At 38.1% G+C, this 19,232-nt stretch overlaps 1 protein-coding gene across 2 annotated transcripts in view; it reads right to left on the bottom strand.

Moving 5' to 3' along the window:
• DNAJB6 (DnaJ heat shock protein family (Hsp40) member B6) overlaps window positions 1-19,232 on the bottom strand; it is a 62,587-nt gene that overhangs the window by 27,282 nt on the left and 16,073 nt on the right. For both annotated transcript variants that reach the window (XM_064445021.1, XM_064445020.1), the window contains exons 7-9: window positions 9,239-9,370; window positions 8,198-8,339; window positions 5,967-6,037 (exon numbers count right to left, since the gene is read on the bottom strand). In XM_064445021.1, the coding sequence (XP_064301091.1) occupies window positions 5,967-6,037; window positions 8,198-8,339; window positions 9,239-9,370 (345 nt within the window). The remainder of the gene's footprint in view (window positions 1-5,966; window positions 6,038-8,197; window positions 8,340-9,238; window positions 9,371-19,232) is intronic.

A 19,232-nucleotide genomic window follows, 5' to 3' on the forward strand; every position in this document is an offset into this window, starting at 1 on the left:
CAATCAAGCTGAGACAGAAGAATCCTATTCCAGAGCTGCTGCTTTGCATCTTTAGCTGTTTTGGTAGCAGCTTCAAGCAACTCCCTTACAGACACAGCCTAAATAATTCTCTCTTCTGGCCATCAGGAATGTGTGTTCCGCAATCTGAATTCTATGACCAGTCACCCAGGCCGGATTCCTCTCCCATACTAATAACTCATTCAAATAAATTTACTAATAAGAAACAATGCAGGAGATTTCATATTTTATTTTTAACAGTCAGTAAAAGGAGAAACCGAAGCCTTCTCAATGTACTGTGTTGTCTGTTATACCACGTCAGAGACTAGCATCTTTACAAACTAGATGTTAATATTTAATCTCTCTCAGGATTAATATTCAATTGTATGAAAGGATTCAGCTTTATTTTGACCACTGGTAAACTAGCAGCTATAGGGGTTTTTTTTCTATTTTTAGCGAGTTCATTCCAAGTTGGCTGCATTGAAAAGAATAGCTGAAAGAGCTTCCATTTACGATTCAGCATAAAGGGTAAGTTATAGAGCAAAACAATGTTTTACGAGTTATTACCATAAGCCTCTAAAAAAATCTATTTTCTTGATTGTCAATTTTAAGTCAAGCTCAAAAGCGATCTATTTTTAGTGATTTTAAAATGAACCCACTGTGCTGCGAAAGCTAGCATTATTGGAAACCAGAGCACTAAAGAGACAATTCCACTTAACAGCATCCTTTTAATAAAACTTTTTACTTCTCTTCTGAATTAAATATACTTTAATTCCCACCATCACATTTCGAACCTGACATCTTCCCAAGCAGAAGTCTTTAGCTTCCTTTATTTGGAAGATAATTAACACTTAGGCCACCAGTGCAATCTACCTCACACCAAGACCTCATGGCTTTCAGATTTGGGTACTATCACATCCAAACTGCCGCATGTATTTCAGACATAGTAAGCATGACAGGGGATGTAGCACTCGCGTGGGTTTTCAATTAACTTTCTACCAGCTGCTCTAAGTCAGATAACACCTAACCCAGTGCTAAGTCTGCCAGAACATAGTTTTCAGAGAAGTTTCAATGCGTCTGAAACAGCAGTCGGCTTGTGTAAGCTGAGGGCTACTGCTCAGATGGTCACAGTGTTTTTTTAATTATTTTTTTTTTAAAAAAATCTGGCAGCAGCACCTCAAAAGCAGGGCTTACTGTTTTGTGAATGTATGACCTGTGTAGCAGAGTACAAACCAACCACCTTCTACTCTAACTTTTCAGGAGTGCACTTCACTCAACAACCAACTCTAGTCGAGGTATTTTTTCCCACACCAAAGCAGATCAAGCAGTAAACCCGCTCTAATGATGAATTCAAAAGCTACAGTTTGTAGCCCTGAAAGTAAATTTGTTTCATTCCAACCCTACTGCAACACAAGGATCATTTCAGCATTTCAGGTGGAAGATAAAAAGCTTTTCACTTAAGACAACAACTTCAACACAAGCAATAACAACAAGGAAACCCAAACTGAGTACTACATAAAGCAAGACCACAGTCACAGTTCAGTCCCAAAGTAAACAAGACCAGAGGGAGCAGACAGTGCAAACAAGCTTCCATTTCTTACCTTAAAAAAAGGTAAAGTTTCAAAGTCTGGGTTGCTGCTGACTGGCAGATTACTGATGTCAGTATTGCAACTACCTTGTGAGAACAACATGACTTAAAAACAAGCCTGAATACTAAGACATTCAAAAAGCAGGACCAAAGAGGCAGGTTTTCCAAAAGTGCTATGCAATGCTTCCACAGAAAGGTTCCTAACACTAAATTAATGCATTGCACTGCGTGCTTTTGAAAAATTCTCTGACCACAAGCATCGTACAGCTGACACATCCATTTTGCAATGCAATGATCTTTAGAGGTAAACACTATCCGGTTACAATCGCAGGTTAAACTAAGGTAAAGTTGGAAACAAGCTCAGTTTTCAAACAGAACAGAAGCAAATTCAGGAACGGATCTCAGGTTTCCAAAAATAAAAAATGAAATCGAACTGTCTTTATCACCGGACCATCCCAGGGATGGTCTGAAACACGTAAGCACAGCTAAATAGAGAAGATGAACTTCCACTTACACCTAAAGCTAATACACTGAAAGAGGCAGGCACACAGGACAGCCAAACACAGACAGAGAGATATAAAACCCTTGGGCTTGTTTACAGATTTTTTTGGTGTTCAGTCTTTTACGAGCCTTGTTTTCAGCATTCAAAGGCTCAGCCCATCAATTAATCAGAAGCTGATACAGTACATATCTCACAAACACCACGTGCGCTTACTCGGCCGACCACCTTTGTCACTTATACGACAAAACAATGCCTGTGATTCCCAGAGAAGGTATTGTAAGAACTGAGAACCGCAAGAGCTGCAGCGGTTTCAAAATGTGAAGCATTCTAAAGGCAAAATCCCAAACTACTTGAGTAAAGCCAAGTGAAAGGGGTAGGTGCCATGCAATCTAAAGAGAAACTTGTGTTACAGTGGATTGCGTTGAAGTTACTGCCATGCGCGAGAGACCAAAAAGACGTTGCACCAAGAAAAAGCATTACAAAGTTATTGTATTCTACCAATGAACTTTGAAGCAGAGCATGAAAGAGCAAGTGACTTAGCAGGTTCAAAAACTCCATCTTAGCTTTTCCAAACCACTGCAGGAAGCTTAATTTAAACGGGATGGTATCCCTAACCATTCAAAAATTAATCCCTCCTGTATGAAGAAATGGTACTTTTAATCAAACAGCACCTGGTTTTGAAAGCTACCTCATGCCACTGCACACTGGATGTCTAGCATGTGCCAGAATTGAGAACCTTTTCTGTTATTAAGCATTTCATGCTATTGTGGCCAAAACTGGAGTTTAAGGAAATTTGCTGCCCTTTATCCATTACTTCTAGAAAGTTTTGTACATACATGCAAATTACATATTAGTAAGGAGCCATGTAAAATTTTTCAGAGGAACCTAATAAGTGGATTTTCAAGAAAAAGAAATTCATTTCAGCAGCACAAATAAAAAATTCTGAATATTCAGTACATAATAGGAAGAATTTAAATTGGATCCACAGTAAACATAGAATGAGAATTTGTTTTGTATATTAAAAATGAAGTTGGATGCAACAAGTGGCATCAAAAAAATAAGTTGGATGTGGTGTTATTTTAAAAAAAAAAACAACACTAAACCAAAAAAACCAAACAACTGTGGTCTATACATTTAGGAGACTATTAGGCTTAGGTCAAGTGTAGGAAGGTGACAATTTTTAACATCTGGAACTGACAGTCCAATTCTATACTTGGACCAAGACCATGCATCCATCCCGTTCAACCACCAGCCCGTTCAAATGCTGGTGCACGGCTATCTGCTTAGTACTGTAGAAACCTTTACTGATTAATTCTGCCTTCTGCTGCCTTATTTCTTTGCATCTGTTTTTGTGTTTTGCCAGCTTCTCTTTCTACCAAGAGCGAGCAGCACTGCCATTTAATGCTGCATTTTGTCCAGCTCTGACAATAACCAGCTTCAGGGATTTAAAGGCAGGAGAGAGACTATCCCCAACACTGGATCTTCAGCAAGTTTAGTGTTAAAAGATTTCATTATAGAACTCTGGAGTCAAACGGTTGTATATAATGCTGTGAGAAGGACTACGCTTTTCTGGGCACAGATTTGCCACTAGCAGGTATGTTATCATAATAGTGTTCTAACTTGAGCTAGGTATTTTAGATGTTAAAAGAAGATTACCACGGATTAAAATAGCAGGTGAAGTTTGGCAGCTCAATGCAAAACCTATGGGTATCCACAGGAAGGAACTCAAACCCAACTTCAGATTGTCCTAATTTTATTTGACTTTGTTAACCAATTTTGAAGCACTTTTTACAGTTTACATAACTTAAAAGGAGCACACTATGTCCTCTAAATATAAATTAACATTTTAATAACTCAAGACATCACAACAAAGCCAGATTTTGAAATAAATTTTCTGTTTAGTTATCTGGATCAAGAAAGAACATACATGGGGAAGGAAAAAACAGCATTAACAAGAAAACACCGTTTAGTTCTAAACTGAGTTTGTGCTTCTACAACAAAAACACAACACTGAAGTAACAAGAACTCTGCAAAGAACTTGAAAAGGTACATAACTTTTGTAGTCCCAAAACCAAAGTACATAGTTATTTCTTATTCTACCTGTTATTTTGTTTGGTTCTATGAAATTAGCATTAATGGTAGTGGGACAAATGTAAGACATACTAACTTTGCTGCAAACACGAATTCTGTTGTAGCAGTCTGTTAGATTGTTGGTTTGGGCTAAGCTGAATTGGTTTTCCTGCATGATGAACATGAACAAATCTTTTCGATGTATTTAATAATCAACACATTTGTTAGTACAAAGCAGATGGTGTTCAGCAAGAAGGCATTAAGTGATCATTTGAAAACACCATGCTTTTTTTTTTTTAACCCCTAGCCACCCTAAAGAATTTCATAAAGGCCAGATGTTCAAAGCTGGTGCACAGATAAAAACTGTACATCCATGATTTATGCATGAAATTACCCAGCACCTGACAGGTGTTAACATATGCCAATAGTTATTTGCATGCTTTCGCTATGACATACAGAAATCAAGTCATCTTTCACTAAACTTTGAAAATCTGGTCTTAGCCACAAATTAACGCTTTGCTTCACTCCATTAATTTAACAAAACACATTAATCCATCTTCCGATTTTTGGGTGATGACTAAAAATAAGGGTGAGATATTTCAATGCTAATGATTTGTACAAATCTCCTTCAAAGCAATTATGTTTGTTCTCAAAATAAGCAAAGAAATCTTATTGTTGAGAAAGTCTTCTCTTTTTTTAATTGTTAAATGCTTTCCTGTATTTTTATGTTCGCTACAGGTTATTTTTTGAAGCAACCTCAGAACTTAAAACTTTAGAAAACTTTACATTTACTTTTAAACCGAAAGAGTTACTTTAGGCCTAGACCAAAACAAAATTATGTACTAGGGCAAAAGATGGAGTTAGAGAGTCAGCCTCTGAAGCTTCTTAAAAATAGGTGCTTCAAATACAGGTTTGGAAAAGAAATTAAATATCATGTTTCCAGTCACACTGAAGAAAACGTCTCTAAAGAAAAAAGGCCCTCATCCTTAAGACTGAAGAAAAAGGTGGTAGGAAAAAAGAAAGGAAAAAAAAAAAAGCACTGTTTTCCCAAGTTGCCCAAATCACACACAGACACAGGAAGGTTACAAATGCCATTCATGAAAGAATGCACCACAAACATCAGCATTTATTCATTTTGAAATTTTTTTTTTTTTTTTTAGCAAATGACAAAAGACTCAGCTCACTGGCTTCACTTTTGTTTATCTTTTGCTTACATTACACATTTAAACATTTGTCAAAACTTACTAAGTTGTCTGCATTCATGCATAACTAGAAAACATCCTTAATTTATTTAAACCAGAAATGCATTAGCAGAAATGTATTAACATTGTTCACTACTAAACATTTAAAAAAAAAAATGTTGAAAGTATTTAAAAAGGTTATCCTGGAAATGTTAACTTCACAGCAGACTTAAACTACTAATTGGCTCACATTTCAAATTGGAAAAAGCAAGATTCATGCTAGTGTTAGTGTACATCTCGCCCTAGCACTACTGAAGGATCATGGTTCACCTTGATCATATATAATAAAAAGAAAGTGCATACAGAAATTTACAACAATTTTAAGGACAAAAAATGGTCCAATTGATGTGGTCCCAACAATTAACTCAAAAGTCTATAACAAATGAGAGCTTCGGTGAGCTATTTATACTACTTAAGATTAAGTACGGATATACAGAAAGTTGAGTTCGTTTGAAATCTTCAAAAAATGTTCCTGTCAATCCTCAAATGGTGGCTGTTATAGCTTAAAATTTCTGTTAAATGCGTGCGTTGAATTACTTGTTATCCAAGCGTAGCAGCTGCTCCTTACCATTTATTGTTAGCGACCTTAACTGGCCATCTTCTTCAACTTCTACTCTCTCTTGTCCATTCTCAACAATTCTGCAGGACAAAAACAGGAGTTAGCCATTTTAAAAGCACTGTAAGCAGTTTGAAAATACTCACCAGACCTAGGTTTTTAGATAATGAACTATAACGGAGCACTGCCTGCTTAATGCAACTGTAGCTGGCAAGCTTCTGTATTTAACAGTGCAGAAGCTGTAACTAGCAACCATCTGCATTTCCCCACTAATATTCCTTATTTATAGCAGGAAAATTGCTTTCTGGAAGTATTCAAACCTCCAGTTTGTAGAGTTCACAGTTACAGCTGTCACCTCACACATTGTCACAGTTGTACTGACACTACACGCTATTATCTAGAAGTAAATGTCTTTTCACAGATCAACTGTACAATCTTGACATTGCATTCAGTACCTACCCGTCTGCTAAATGCATAATGTTCTAGATTCAGTAACAGTTTTGCATGATATATGGCAAGCAAGACAGTCTTTGATCCACTTTTTATTTGATCAGAGCAATTAATTTGGAGACCTACTGTATGCCAAGTTTATGACCAGCATGTACATTGCAAAATTTAAGTATCCCTGACTGGAAGGAGACATTAACAAGCTCTGTGGGTTTGGGCTTTTTTTGTTTGTCTTAGAAACAGGAAGATAAGGAATATTTTTAGAACATTTAATTTATGCCTAAATTTTAACTGTCTGGGAATTGTCCCCTCATGATTCAAATGAGGAAACCACATGGAAAAACACAAATTTTTCTGGAGAACAGACTTACTGAAGAGAATGCACCCGTATTAAAATCAGAGGGAACACCTTCTTGCCTGAAGCAAAACATTACTCAGAGAAGATTTTTCTTTGGGTATGCTGGGATATGAATCTTCTTCAGGCTTAGCTACCTTGTAAGCAGATATTCTACGAAGTAACAGGACTTCTCAGAGATAGTAAATGTGTCTTCCTAGATGTGGCTAACCACATTCCTTGCTTCTCCTCCTACTTTCTAAATATAACAAAAGATATGACAGCAGCACACCTGATCTAGCTTAATTTTTAATATTAAACATGGGGCCTTATCTCCTTTTGCATAAAACTCTTTGGTCTCTCTCGCCTGGTACAACTCCCTCAGAAGTGGGCACTTTTCAGATTTTTCTGGAATACACTCACATAAAGATATCGTGACCACACCAACGTGTGATGACAAAGGCTGCATTTAAGTGGTCAAGATGACAGGATCTCTCCAGTACAATACAACAGAGAAGAACCTTGCACTTTGAAGTACAGGACACAAATTATCAAAAAGAAAAAAGAAGTGGGTTTTCCCTTGCTTTTCTGTAAATTTTTATTAAGTACTGAAATTACAGTTAACTACTTGCTCAGTACTCCTATAGCTTATTGATCATAATGTTCCATGTAGGTTACTCTATAGCTAACTTATATTTGGGTTTCCCAAATGCAGTCGTTTCCCCAACACAAGCACGGAACAGCAAGAAGCTATGCTGTGTATAGTACTTTAAAATTCACTTTCCCACGAACAGAAAAAGTTTTCTCCAAAGCAGGTTTCAGTTGCTTATTTCATTTAACAGATAAAATTAGATTTTACACAAAAACTTCATTCAAACACTGCCTAGGAAAGCAAACTAGAACAGATGTTAGGGCAAACTGTTTCATATTTCATGTCTGCAAAATTAAAAGTCCTCTCAATCCCTAGTTAAAAGCTTCCCAATCAACAGAGGCCAAGTGCACTCTCCCCTTCCAGGAACTCAAGCTGACTTGGCACGCAGTAGTAAAGGACCGTAATAAAAGATGCCTCACTACACAGGAGGTTCTGAAGGCCTGGAAGAGCTCCATTGCCAGGTCCCTTTCAAACAGCAAATGAGTTGCAACCTTCATTCTTCATCAGGGCAGTTCTGAAAGCATGTCTTACACATCTGAACCCTCATCCTCAACACACCAACGCCATCTTCCCCATTTTCACATGCTACAGCTTTAAGTAACCCAACAATGACAAGAGTCAGAGAACCCAATTAAACTTTTCAAATTTAAGCATTCAGAGAAAACCAAGTAATGTGATTACCACAGCAAAAGTACACATACATGCATGTCTTACTATATTTGTGTGTGTGTATATATATAGTATATGTATTGCATGTATTTATAGCTATGTATGCCTCTACATGTAGTTTCATACAAATACATCACTTACCTCTTTGTAGTAATTTTTCTGCCATTAACTATTTTAGTTGAGGTTGATACTGATTTGAAGTTACCCATCCCACTGCCACCAAATGACGTAGAGGAGAATGAAGTGAGGCCTCCATGTCCCAATGAACCAAACGAAGTAAAACCTATTGGGAAAGAAGGTTTTTGACTAAAAATGTATTTTTGCATGACTGTGGGATCCATTAGTCCCTCACACTACATCCTAGCTCCAGGATGCCCTTAGTTGGTTGCATCAATACAACATCAGTGACTAGATGGCATTAAACACCAGTGTGAGAATAAAACCATGGCTCCGGCCCCATCAATTTCTCCCATGTGGACCCATAGTTCAAATTCCAAACGCATAGCATTTGTCCAAAAAATTCATCACGTCCTGCCCCGAAAAGGTGTTCAATCCTGTCTTCTGAACCATTATATCATTCTTTCCACTCGAGGTAAAGCTAGTAACTTTAACAAATCTGGTTTTTTGCTTTAATGCAGATGTTGGGATATCCTGAGTTAGCAAACAGAACAAGTTTGATTTATCCCAACTAAAACCCAGAATCTTAACACCTGAAAGGATGCTGACTACCAGCCACTCTCAGCACCTCTGAGCAGGTTTTCAGCATTCAAAATGACTACCCCAGAACTGATACTAAGTAGTATAATGGGTTTTAGGCACACATTTTTCCAGTCTATTTTCAGGACCTTAAATAACAGCCATCACACCACCAACACCTAAAAGCAAACAGAACAAAAACAATTCTAAAGCTATAGAGAAACTGTAGCACCAAAATTAATAACACAAGAAGGTCTACCTCTTAGAGGTCTGTTTACTTTTCATGAACTTTTAGGTAGACCAAATATTGCAATTATAGCTTTATTTACATTCAGATTTTACAGAGGGCAGCTTAATTTAAAAAAAAGCAGCCTCAGAATTCCTGAATGAAGGAGGCAATTTTTTAAAAAAGTATTTACCAGCTTACTGTACTGAGATCCTCTGTGAATCAAAACTGCATTCTTTGTTAAATGTTGTGATATTTACCTGTGTCAAATGAAGAAAAACCACTTCCAAAAGCAGGGAATCCACTAAACGCAGAGAAAAATGATCCACCACCCCTGTTTCTGCTTCCTCTTGGAACTCGCCTGCCCCCGAAGAAGTCCTCAAAAGGGTCTTCTACAAAACAGAACACAACATTTAAGAGGTCAGTATTACTGCATAATTCTTAATCATTAGGGATTCTTTGTTAAAAGATAAAATTTCCTGTTACAGGTAAGATTCTTCCTTTGAAATATTTGATATTACCAAACTGACCGGTCCACCAAAAAAGCAATTCCTATGCTCCTTCTGGACTAAATCCTGTCTTACTTTTGGACCTAAGTAGTTGATTTCCTTATTTTAGCTGTTTAGTATTAAAAACCAGTAAGCTTGATGTCAATGCTCTTACATTTTTCAGTATAATAGAATTGGCAAGAGCTACAGAAATAGTACTATTCCCACCACATGCTCATATACTATATTATATGGGTGGTACAATAAAAGTGAAATCAGTATTTATCTGAAGCTAACTATGTCCAGTCAGTTAGCATTTGACAGATTTAACACCCTTCAGATGCATAATCATGACCTCTACACACCAAGTCACCATACAGCAAATCCTTCAGCTGTTCTACAGAACTCCCTGTTGCCTGACTAAGGTTTTCCAAGGCGCAGAATAAAGAGTAGCACTACACACAAATTAAAAGAATTTGAATTTTAACAAATCTTAAAATATTGCGCACAGGTACCTGAACTTTCTAGCTTATTTCTAGTCAAGATTTATTGTGGATCACCATGATGAGGTCTCTGAAAACTGACTTCCAGATAGGTTATATCAATTACTGAAATATAAAAACAACAGCCAGGGATTGATGACTCATAATCTTAAAGTGTTCAAAGTGTTTATTTTAGCACTTGCCACATTAGGTACTTCAAACACGTATTCTGATGAACCTTTAGGCAGGAAAGTGTGGAGGTTTACATACAGTGTCCCGAAGAGGCATTTGGTGCCTACCAAGCAGGAGGAAGAGGGGAGAAAACGAGTCATGGATAAAATGCTATTTCAAATTCAAGTACAACTGTTTTGTCATTGAAACAGCTGCTGTACCACCCCCATTAGGAAGACAATAGTCTCTTTCAAATAAAAAAAGGGGGCCGGGGGGGGGGAACCAGACACCTATACAAGCAATCCTTACTTAATCACATTTTCCTAAAAAATATAGTTACTACTAGAATTATCTGAAAACTGCTTTTTAGCAGTGCTCTTAAAACAAAGAGGAACATATAAAATTGCAATCATGTAACAGATACTCAATAAATATACTACTTCCATTAAAATCAGAAAAGTTTAAGAACTTCAACTACTCTCCATCAATCACAACGCTCCCAAGAATGAGTGTTGTACAGTACCAACAATTTTACCAAGTTTTACAAGTGGGGACTCAATATTGAAAGGTAACAGTCTGAAACACTGTACAGAATAAGCTCTAACTGAAAAATGCAAAAAAACAGTGATAGCAGCAATAGAAGCATGAAAACAAGGAAGACTCTTGTAACTGCGTGACTGTTCAGAACTACAAACTGACAAAGCAAAGGTCAGAAATGCAATATTTATTCCACCTCTGGTACCACCCACAAAAATCCAAGCTGATTTACAATAAATCACCAAGTTAATGCAATAGTGACTATACTAAAGCAATCAATGTGATAATGAAAAGATATTATTTGCCATCTGGTTTATGTCCAATTACTTAACGAAAGTGAAACATCACAATGCACTTATGCTGAACAAAGGCAGCCACTGAAGTTCAGACATACACTCCCATCAGCAAAGCACAAAATGCCAAGAACAACAACAAAAAAATAACCCTATCCTTCCCCTAGCTTTCACCGCTATTGAATAAAACAAGGCAGGACCAAACTTTTATCTTACATATACTAGACAAGCAAGTGTTAAGATTTGTTTCTACCTCGGGTGGGTTTTTTTGTTTTGCTTCCCCCCCCATGTAGAACAAGTTTTCTTCAATATACAGATGACCTGTTATTACCTTAAAACAACAGTTATTAAGCCCAACGCTTGGGCATGGAAATGTAGGAACCTACCACCAAAATTACTATGTTCGAAACAAGCACTACATCCATTTTTAAAAAAAGTGTGGCTCTTCTTTGTCACACTAGCATATCAGCTAGCAAGTAAAACCACTGCAGTTAATTGTTTTGTAGTCCAATTTATTCTCGCTAGAGTGACTCATAAGTTAGTTATGAAGGTCATTCACTCACGTGTAGAAACGATCTATATTATATTACTCCCACTGTGAAGCTTTCTATTTATAGTCCAATTTTTCTTGTTACCTGGAGTTCGAACAAAAACAAAACAAACTACATGTAAGCTTTGAGTTTTTAATCCCCCACAGTATATCAGACTATTCTGCAAGTGAATCTCTCCTCCTCGGCACAGCAGCAGCAGAAACACAAAGGTTTAAGGAAGGATCACAGAATCTCCCAGAGATCCCTGCTATGAACCCAGCTTCTAAAATGATTATTGCCTACTCCCTAGGCACACTAAAATCCAACCGAGACTTGGACATGCCTTATTATTAGCCTTTGGCAACCCTACGCGCCAAAGAAAGAGGTCAGCACAACGTATTGGCACGTGTTCTAGCCTCAGGTGATTTCTGTTAGCAGTCCCGCTAATAATCCTCCAGTGCTCTTCCGGTAATTCTCTCCAGTAAATAAGATACTCAAACCACTCTTCCGCAGAGGACTGCAGAATGGTCAGCAAGATGGATCATGCAGAGACAGGAAAACGGGTAGGACTTTCCTGAGGGAATATTTGTTACTGTCCTGACAGCCATCCAGGTACACAATGCAGGAAAAAAAAAAAAGCCAAAAACATTAAGGAGCAAAGGCACAAGAGGCTTCTGCATTATCATTTGTTGTATCCACCACCAAATACACATTAATACAGCAACCTCACAACTACTCAGAACCTGTTTATGCTTTTAGTCCCTAAATCAGGATGATTAATAGTACCACTCAGCAAAATAATAACAATTCAGCCTGGCAGGTCTATTTTTGTGATTTAGCAGAACCTTTCCAGGCATGGTAACTTTTGTACATAGATGGTTTTTTCCAAATGGTTCAAATGCAGCAAGTGTCACAATATCAGGTGTTAGGGTTTTTTAATGACTCCTCTTATGAAAGTCATTTTGGTGCTTACAATCCATGCATTTTGCTTATTGAATGTTAGAAGCATATCAGATCAACAAAACTAAGCTGTTAAAATAAAAAACCCTCATAAGTGAAGGACTTTCTAAAAAGGTAAAATACTATATATAAAATAATATACAACCTCAAAGCTTCAAAAAACTGAAATGCTAGACTTGTGCCACCTCAGAGTACTACTAACTACTGATTGCAGATAAATTCACAGTTTACTCTAATCCACGTATTACCAGAAGTTTATGGGAAGACAAAGTATTGGATTCACTTTCAAGAAAAATGTTGGGAGTACACTTCTGACACAGAACTTGGGGTGCTGCCAAGACAGCAAAGATCAAGAGAAAACAGAAGATGAGGAACTTCAAGGAAGCCAGTGAGACAGACTTCTAATCTATCAACAACAGCAGATGAGGTGAAGCTTTCGGGGAAAAAAAAGCAAATGTTTAAGCAAAGAACTCATGGTAGCCTGTTACCAAGAAAAGAGACAAAATTAAGGACTTGGGACTCTTGCTGTTACTAGGTAGGAAGACTGGAGTTACAGAGGCCAGAAAGTTAATGTGAAGGTTGGAACAACAAAACTCCCAGCAATGCAAAAGTTTGTACACTAACAAACCCACCTGAAAATAATGACATTACAGGTAATGTTTCAAAAAGAATTTACTTTATTTCTCATAGAATGGGCTGGGTTGAAATGGACCTTAAAGATCATCTAGTCCAACCCCCCTGCCATGGGAAGGGGCACCTCCCATTAATTTAGAAAAATCTTCATTAATTCAAACGCAGCAACTCTCTTGTTCCTCTGGGGAAAAAGTTAAACTGTTCACTATGAACCATGGACCTACCTTGCTTTTCTGTAGTTACAGGAAAAGAATTTCACCTCTAAACAAGTCAAAGAACAACAACTATAATAAATATCTCACTGCAGTTTAAAATAAGGTAGGTCATGATCTCCCCTACTCTCAGGAGTCCTCAGCTGTAACACAGAAACAGGATTTTCTCCCTTTCAGCAGTATAAGCCAAGTGCAGAATACTACTTAAAAGATATCATTGCTCTCCTTTCCGGCCTTGTGATCATGGAACCAAATGGCAAGCTGCCTTAATTCATTGATCCAAAAGAAAACAGAGCGTCTGTACTGTTAGCTTTCTGTTGCATCCATGAGCTGATCTGACTCAGTATTGGTGAGACTGGCATCTCTAAAAGAAAATGGGCAGGAAAGCACCATATGATAAAGGGAGGGAGGAAAACAGGCAAAACCCAGAATATCTACATTTGAGGCAGTCATAATTCAGTCAAACTTCATGAAATTCATTAAAATGGTCTAACGCATTAGTTGAAATCACAATACGCTATAAACTGAGTGCCACATTTCCTATGGCAGTCACTTCTATCATGACACTTGTAACCTGGCAGCTGCTTGGGGAACCAGATCAGGAACTGACCCACTGAAAAGAGCATCTCCAGATGAAAGGAAGTTCAGCCACATCAATTATTTGCTAGAATTTATAGTGTGACGGTAAAAGCAACTGTGCTGGATACAAGGAAGACAGCAGGAAGAAGTGCCCAAGGGTCAAAAGCAGTTCAGGAAGATGCTTTCAGCCATAGAACAATGCTATCCCTGGTGAAAACACTGAGCGCATTCCAGTGCAATGCCATCATTTACCTCCAGAAAAATCAAAAATATTGAGATAAATTGTGCACTGTCAGCAAAAGTTCTCACATGCACAGACTGCTGCAGCCAGAGGTGTCAATAATCTTATAGGAACAGTACGCAAAGGAACATTACCCTGTAAAATAGGATCACTGCCTAGTCACCACTCACTGGACCAGTTCCCCAGCCAGTGACCTTTCTTTCCTTTATTCTTTGCGAACACAGCCACACTATTGCCTCAGCCAAAACACGACACACGAGCTGAAGGCCCTTACTGCACATGCAGGAGGATGACACTGTAGCTGCAACGCACTGAGCGGAATAATGTGGAAAGGCTGCTCAGCCCCTACATAAGGAGGCAAACTCAACAGCATTGAGTGTTACAGTCTGCAGCATTTCAGTAAGCAAAGGCAGTACAGGCTGCCTGCCATAATTTCTTTATATCAAAAGCATGCTGTAAGTGCCTTTACAGATCATGCCAGAAGGAAGTCCAGAATGTGGGTCCGAATAATGTGTTTATGCAAAAGGCTATAGATACAATACATACAATAAACCAGAATTCTTGTAGGTGTTCCTATCTTGTCTCTTATTTGAAAAAAAGGTTCAAAGGTGCAGATTTGCAGTAAGCACACAAAACCTCATGCTACAGCTCTGTGGTGTAGCCAGGCACAAAACCCCATATCATCAGAACAGGACAGGCCACAGAAACCTGTAAGCACTTTTGCATGAAAATACTTTCTTCCTTAACTACAAAATAAGCATACTGTTGATGCTACTTACTCAGAAAAGCCACTAAAATCCTGTTGCAAGCACTGTTGATTCACCCGCCTACAGTGTTTCAGCATGCTCTTTTGTAATTGCTCACTTGCACAAATTAGATGTCAAACAGATATTTGCCCTGTTTATTTAAGAAAGTTTACCAGCCAAAGCATTTGAAAGTCTTTCTAATGATATGCAGCAGAGATCCTGGGATTAGTAATTTTTTAGAAGGAGACTTAAAACATTACCTTTGAATGCCATCTATACCATAATTACAAAGATGCTGGAGTACAGCAAGTCCAACTCTAATCTGCATTTCATATTTATCAAATTAATGCCCAAACATTCAGGCACACCTTAAAAATTGAGGAATCTTCCACTACCACTGTATGACCTGCTCTCCTTGTGCTATGTTCAGCACTTGTCCTCTCACCAATATAACCAGTTAGCCATGCAAGAAAACAAAACAAAATACCAAACCATTTTCTTGGGGACTAACAACCTGAACTGGCTTGGGATGCCCAAGACAAACTTCGTCTTTGTCCAGTGTCCTGTCAAACAGCTTCTCAATGTATCTAATGGGAGATTAGTCAAAGATTAAAGTTTTAAGACAGGCATGAGACTTTGGAGCAAGGCCTCCCCCCTTTCAGCAGCAGAAGCTATGGATGAGTTGAGCTACCAGTGGAGTCACAGCATTACCTATTCCAGTTTGATAACGCTGTCTGGGTGAGACAATTGCTCTGTTCCAAAAACCTTCTTTGAACCTATCAAGTTATTTCTGAAAAATTCACAGTAGTGAGATTTGGGCCTGTCAGTGTATAATTATGATCTAAGACTGGTGATTACAAAATACAACTATGCACATTCATACCAAAGCAATCAATGCACATGCAAATCTCTGAGCAGTTCATAAATGGCACCAAAAGCTGCAAGTTTATGTCAACAAAAAGATTAATTACAGAGGATAATGTTGTGCAACATAGCTTTAATTGAAAGCCACCTCCATTTCCAGTTCTAAGAACCCATTTGACTATCAAATACATTTTGCATTAGAGCACCTAAACATCATAATTATCAGAAATGGGATTACACGTTAATTAAAACCACGATCTCTTATGCAAACCTTTTGCCCCAGCAAGACAACTTTCTGTCCTTGAGACAAGAAGGTTGATGAAGCTATCCCATTTCTAAATGACATCCTAAAACACAGATCACATAAAATGGAGTCCGCAATGATTACTGCACATAGCTTTTCCTCTTTCTTGTCAGGTGCAGACTCTTTAGCCTGGATGCTTGAAGCGACTCACTGTACTTTTCCAGAATGCTCATGCTTCATTTTATGTTATTGATACTACAGTAATCGATCTGCAGTAATTCCATTGTTTGTTGGTACCAAAATACATGCCATATAACTAGCTAGCCGACGTTCTCTGTGACAAATTTTTTTATCTAGCTAGCCACATAAAGGTGTTAAGTTTTATTTTACCTTTGGTTTCCAAGAGTAGAGATTTTTAAATACCACATAAACCAGGTAACCAGAATTCTCAAGGGAAAACTCCACAGAATGTAGATGGGTTTGTATGTATCACCTGGTATTAAATTTAATTTAAATACATCATGAATTCTACTTCACAAACTAAGAAAAACACTTAAGACATTTATAAAATACCATCTCAGAAGGTACACTTAGAATACAAAAGTCTTTAGGAACTATAGCAAAACTGTCAAGATTATAATCTATGTTGAAAGAGACTCCACAAACAGACTTCTCTCAGACATCAAGGTCTAGAGAGGGTATCCGTCTGGAGCAAGTTATCATGTCCCATTATTAACACATTCTACCACAGAAAAAAGCATGGTTCCTTATGGGATTCATTTTACTAGACATACAGGCATCTAAAGCTATTTGAAATGCCCTGAAACATCCTGTTGAGCTTCTAGATACTGCTGCGGAGGATGCTGGTCTGCTGCAGGTCCTGAGTTGTATTTTCTAGCCCATACAGAAATTACTCAGGCATCACAGTTACCCTAAACCACCCCAAATGTCACCAGCTGTGTATGTGAAGCTCAGTGTATAAAAAAGATGACTTAACTACTTAAGGAGTTCTTTGAAATACTAAATTGCCTGTTGGGTAATGTTATGCTCTTGTGATACCAACTCCATCTTTCAATATAATTCCTCGCCGATAATCCCTTCCAACATGTAACCCATTCTTCAACTAAGAATCTGAAAAACCTCTAAACCAAAACCAAGTCTATTCTTTAACAGCCCAGAATCACAGTCAAACATTTTTGCCTACACCAAAACATATAGATTTCTGTTCCTCAGAATGCCTGAAGCACCAGTCTTTGAATTAATCAATACACCTCCGTTACCAGTGGTAACATTGGGATCCTTCCGTCACTGTTAAAATATAGCAGAAGAATGTCATTGAAAAGTTTATAGTAAAATACAAACAAAACACTAAATGGAACACAAATAAACCAGATCAAGGCAAGCACCACACATAAACTGAGTAGGATATAGTTTAAGTATAAAAAACTTACTGAAATGAGAAATCAATCCCTATATTAAGCATAAACAGTCAGATCTAATTGCAAAGGACAGACAAGAAATAAAAGTAGCATATGGTACAGAGTGCTGAATACCAGTTAATGAGGTGTTGATATTCCAAGACAATATATTGCAATAAATAGTACTGCATAGGAAGCATCACCCTTTTTTCCTTTTACTCCTCGTGTAAGGATTACCACCCATCTGTATGTCAGAGTGAAAACTATCACCAGAAGAGCTCACTAGGAAAAAGCAGGTTCTGCTGTAACCAGGTGTCACAGAAAGCAAGCCCATGCCTCAAAAGTTAAGAGAGTTAACCGTCTGTCACATTATCAGATCAAGTTTTAAAAAGTACTAGCCTTCATGCATGCTTATTTCTACAAAGAATTTGCCTGAAAAACTCAGTGAAGAGGCACTGTGATTGGCTAATTCCAGTGCAATACACAGCACTTAACATTAACTTTGCATCCATTTGGAAGTGTTCAGAGCTATCTTTAACAGTGTTGTAAATCTTCATTTGAAAAGTCTGAAGAGACTCATCTGTTAAAAATCACCACAGAAGTGTTCATACATTCTCCTCTTTTCTACAGATGAATAAAGATGCCTCTGTTTATAAAGAAAACTTTCTGTAACTGCAATAGCAGTGCAACGTAGTTCAGTGGAGTTTAACAGATTCAATTCATAGCACAATTTTAAAAATACTTCACATCATAAATTTACAGGGATTATATATCTGAATGCTGCTCTTTACATATTCAATGGCAATCAGGATATAGAGAGTCCCACCTGCATTCTGTGGGCTTCACTGCATGCCACTTCAAACTGTATAAAGGGTGCAAACATTTCAAAGTATTTATTCAATTTCATCTTTGATTCCACCAGTGTACATTTTTAGAAAGCATGACCTCAGCCCTTATTCAGTTCCTTATAAAACCGATTATAACTTGAGTAGCTCCTCAGAAAGTCACTGGTACCACAGAAAATTCATCAACAAGTTGAAAACTCCTCATTTTTAGAAGATAAAATTCCCTTATTCTTCAGGACAGAAGCTGTCCCACCAGTGGTTCAACACAGCAGAATCTACAAGGGCTCTAGTTCAATACAAACATTCATGTTATTCACAGAATTCCACTGCTTGCTTTTGGCATTAAATGCACTACATTCAGCTGAAAGCACCCGTATTTTCATGTTGTACTACCTTAAATATTCGCGTAAATGCAGATATTGTTGCAAACACTATTTATGGAAAGCTGTGGAAAAAAATTGTTTTGAGTTACTCTTTCCCATATTAGAGAATGTCTTAAGCATCTTAAAGCCAAAAATGGATGAGGTTGTCAGGGTCCTCTGGAGGTCATCCAGTCCTATCCCCAGCTCAAGCAGGGCCACCTAGAGCAGGCTGCCCAGGACCACGTCCAGATGGCTTCCGAGTACCTTCAAACATGGCAATTCCACTGCCTCTCCCGGAAACCTCCTCCAAGGCTCAGTCGCCCTCACAGTAGAAACCTTAAGTTCAGGCAGAGCCTCCTGTGCTTCCATTTGGGCCCACTGCTTCTTGTCCTGCCACCGGGCACCACTGACAACAGCCTGGCTCCACCTTCTTTACACCCTCCCTTCACATATACATTGATGAGATCTTCACCCTCAGCTTCCTCTATACTGAACAATTCCAGCAATTCTCTCAGCCTCTCCCTCATGTGAGAGAAGCTCCAGTCCCTTAATTGTCCTAGTGGCCCTTCACTGGACTCTATCCAGTAGCTCTGTTTCTTGTGCTGAGGAGCCCAGAACTGAACACAGTACTCCAGATGTGGCCTAACCA

This window comes from Phalacrocorax carbo, chromosome 2, assembly GCF_963921805.1.
Source record: "Phalacrocorax carbo chromosome 2, bPhaCar2.1, whole genome shotgun sequence".
NCBI lineage: Eukaryota > Metazoa > Chordata > Aves > Suliformes > Phalacrocoracidae > Phalacrocorax > Phalacrocorax carbo.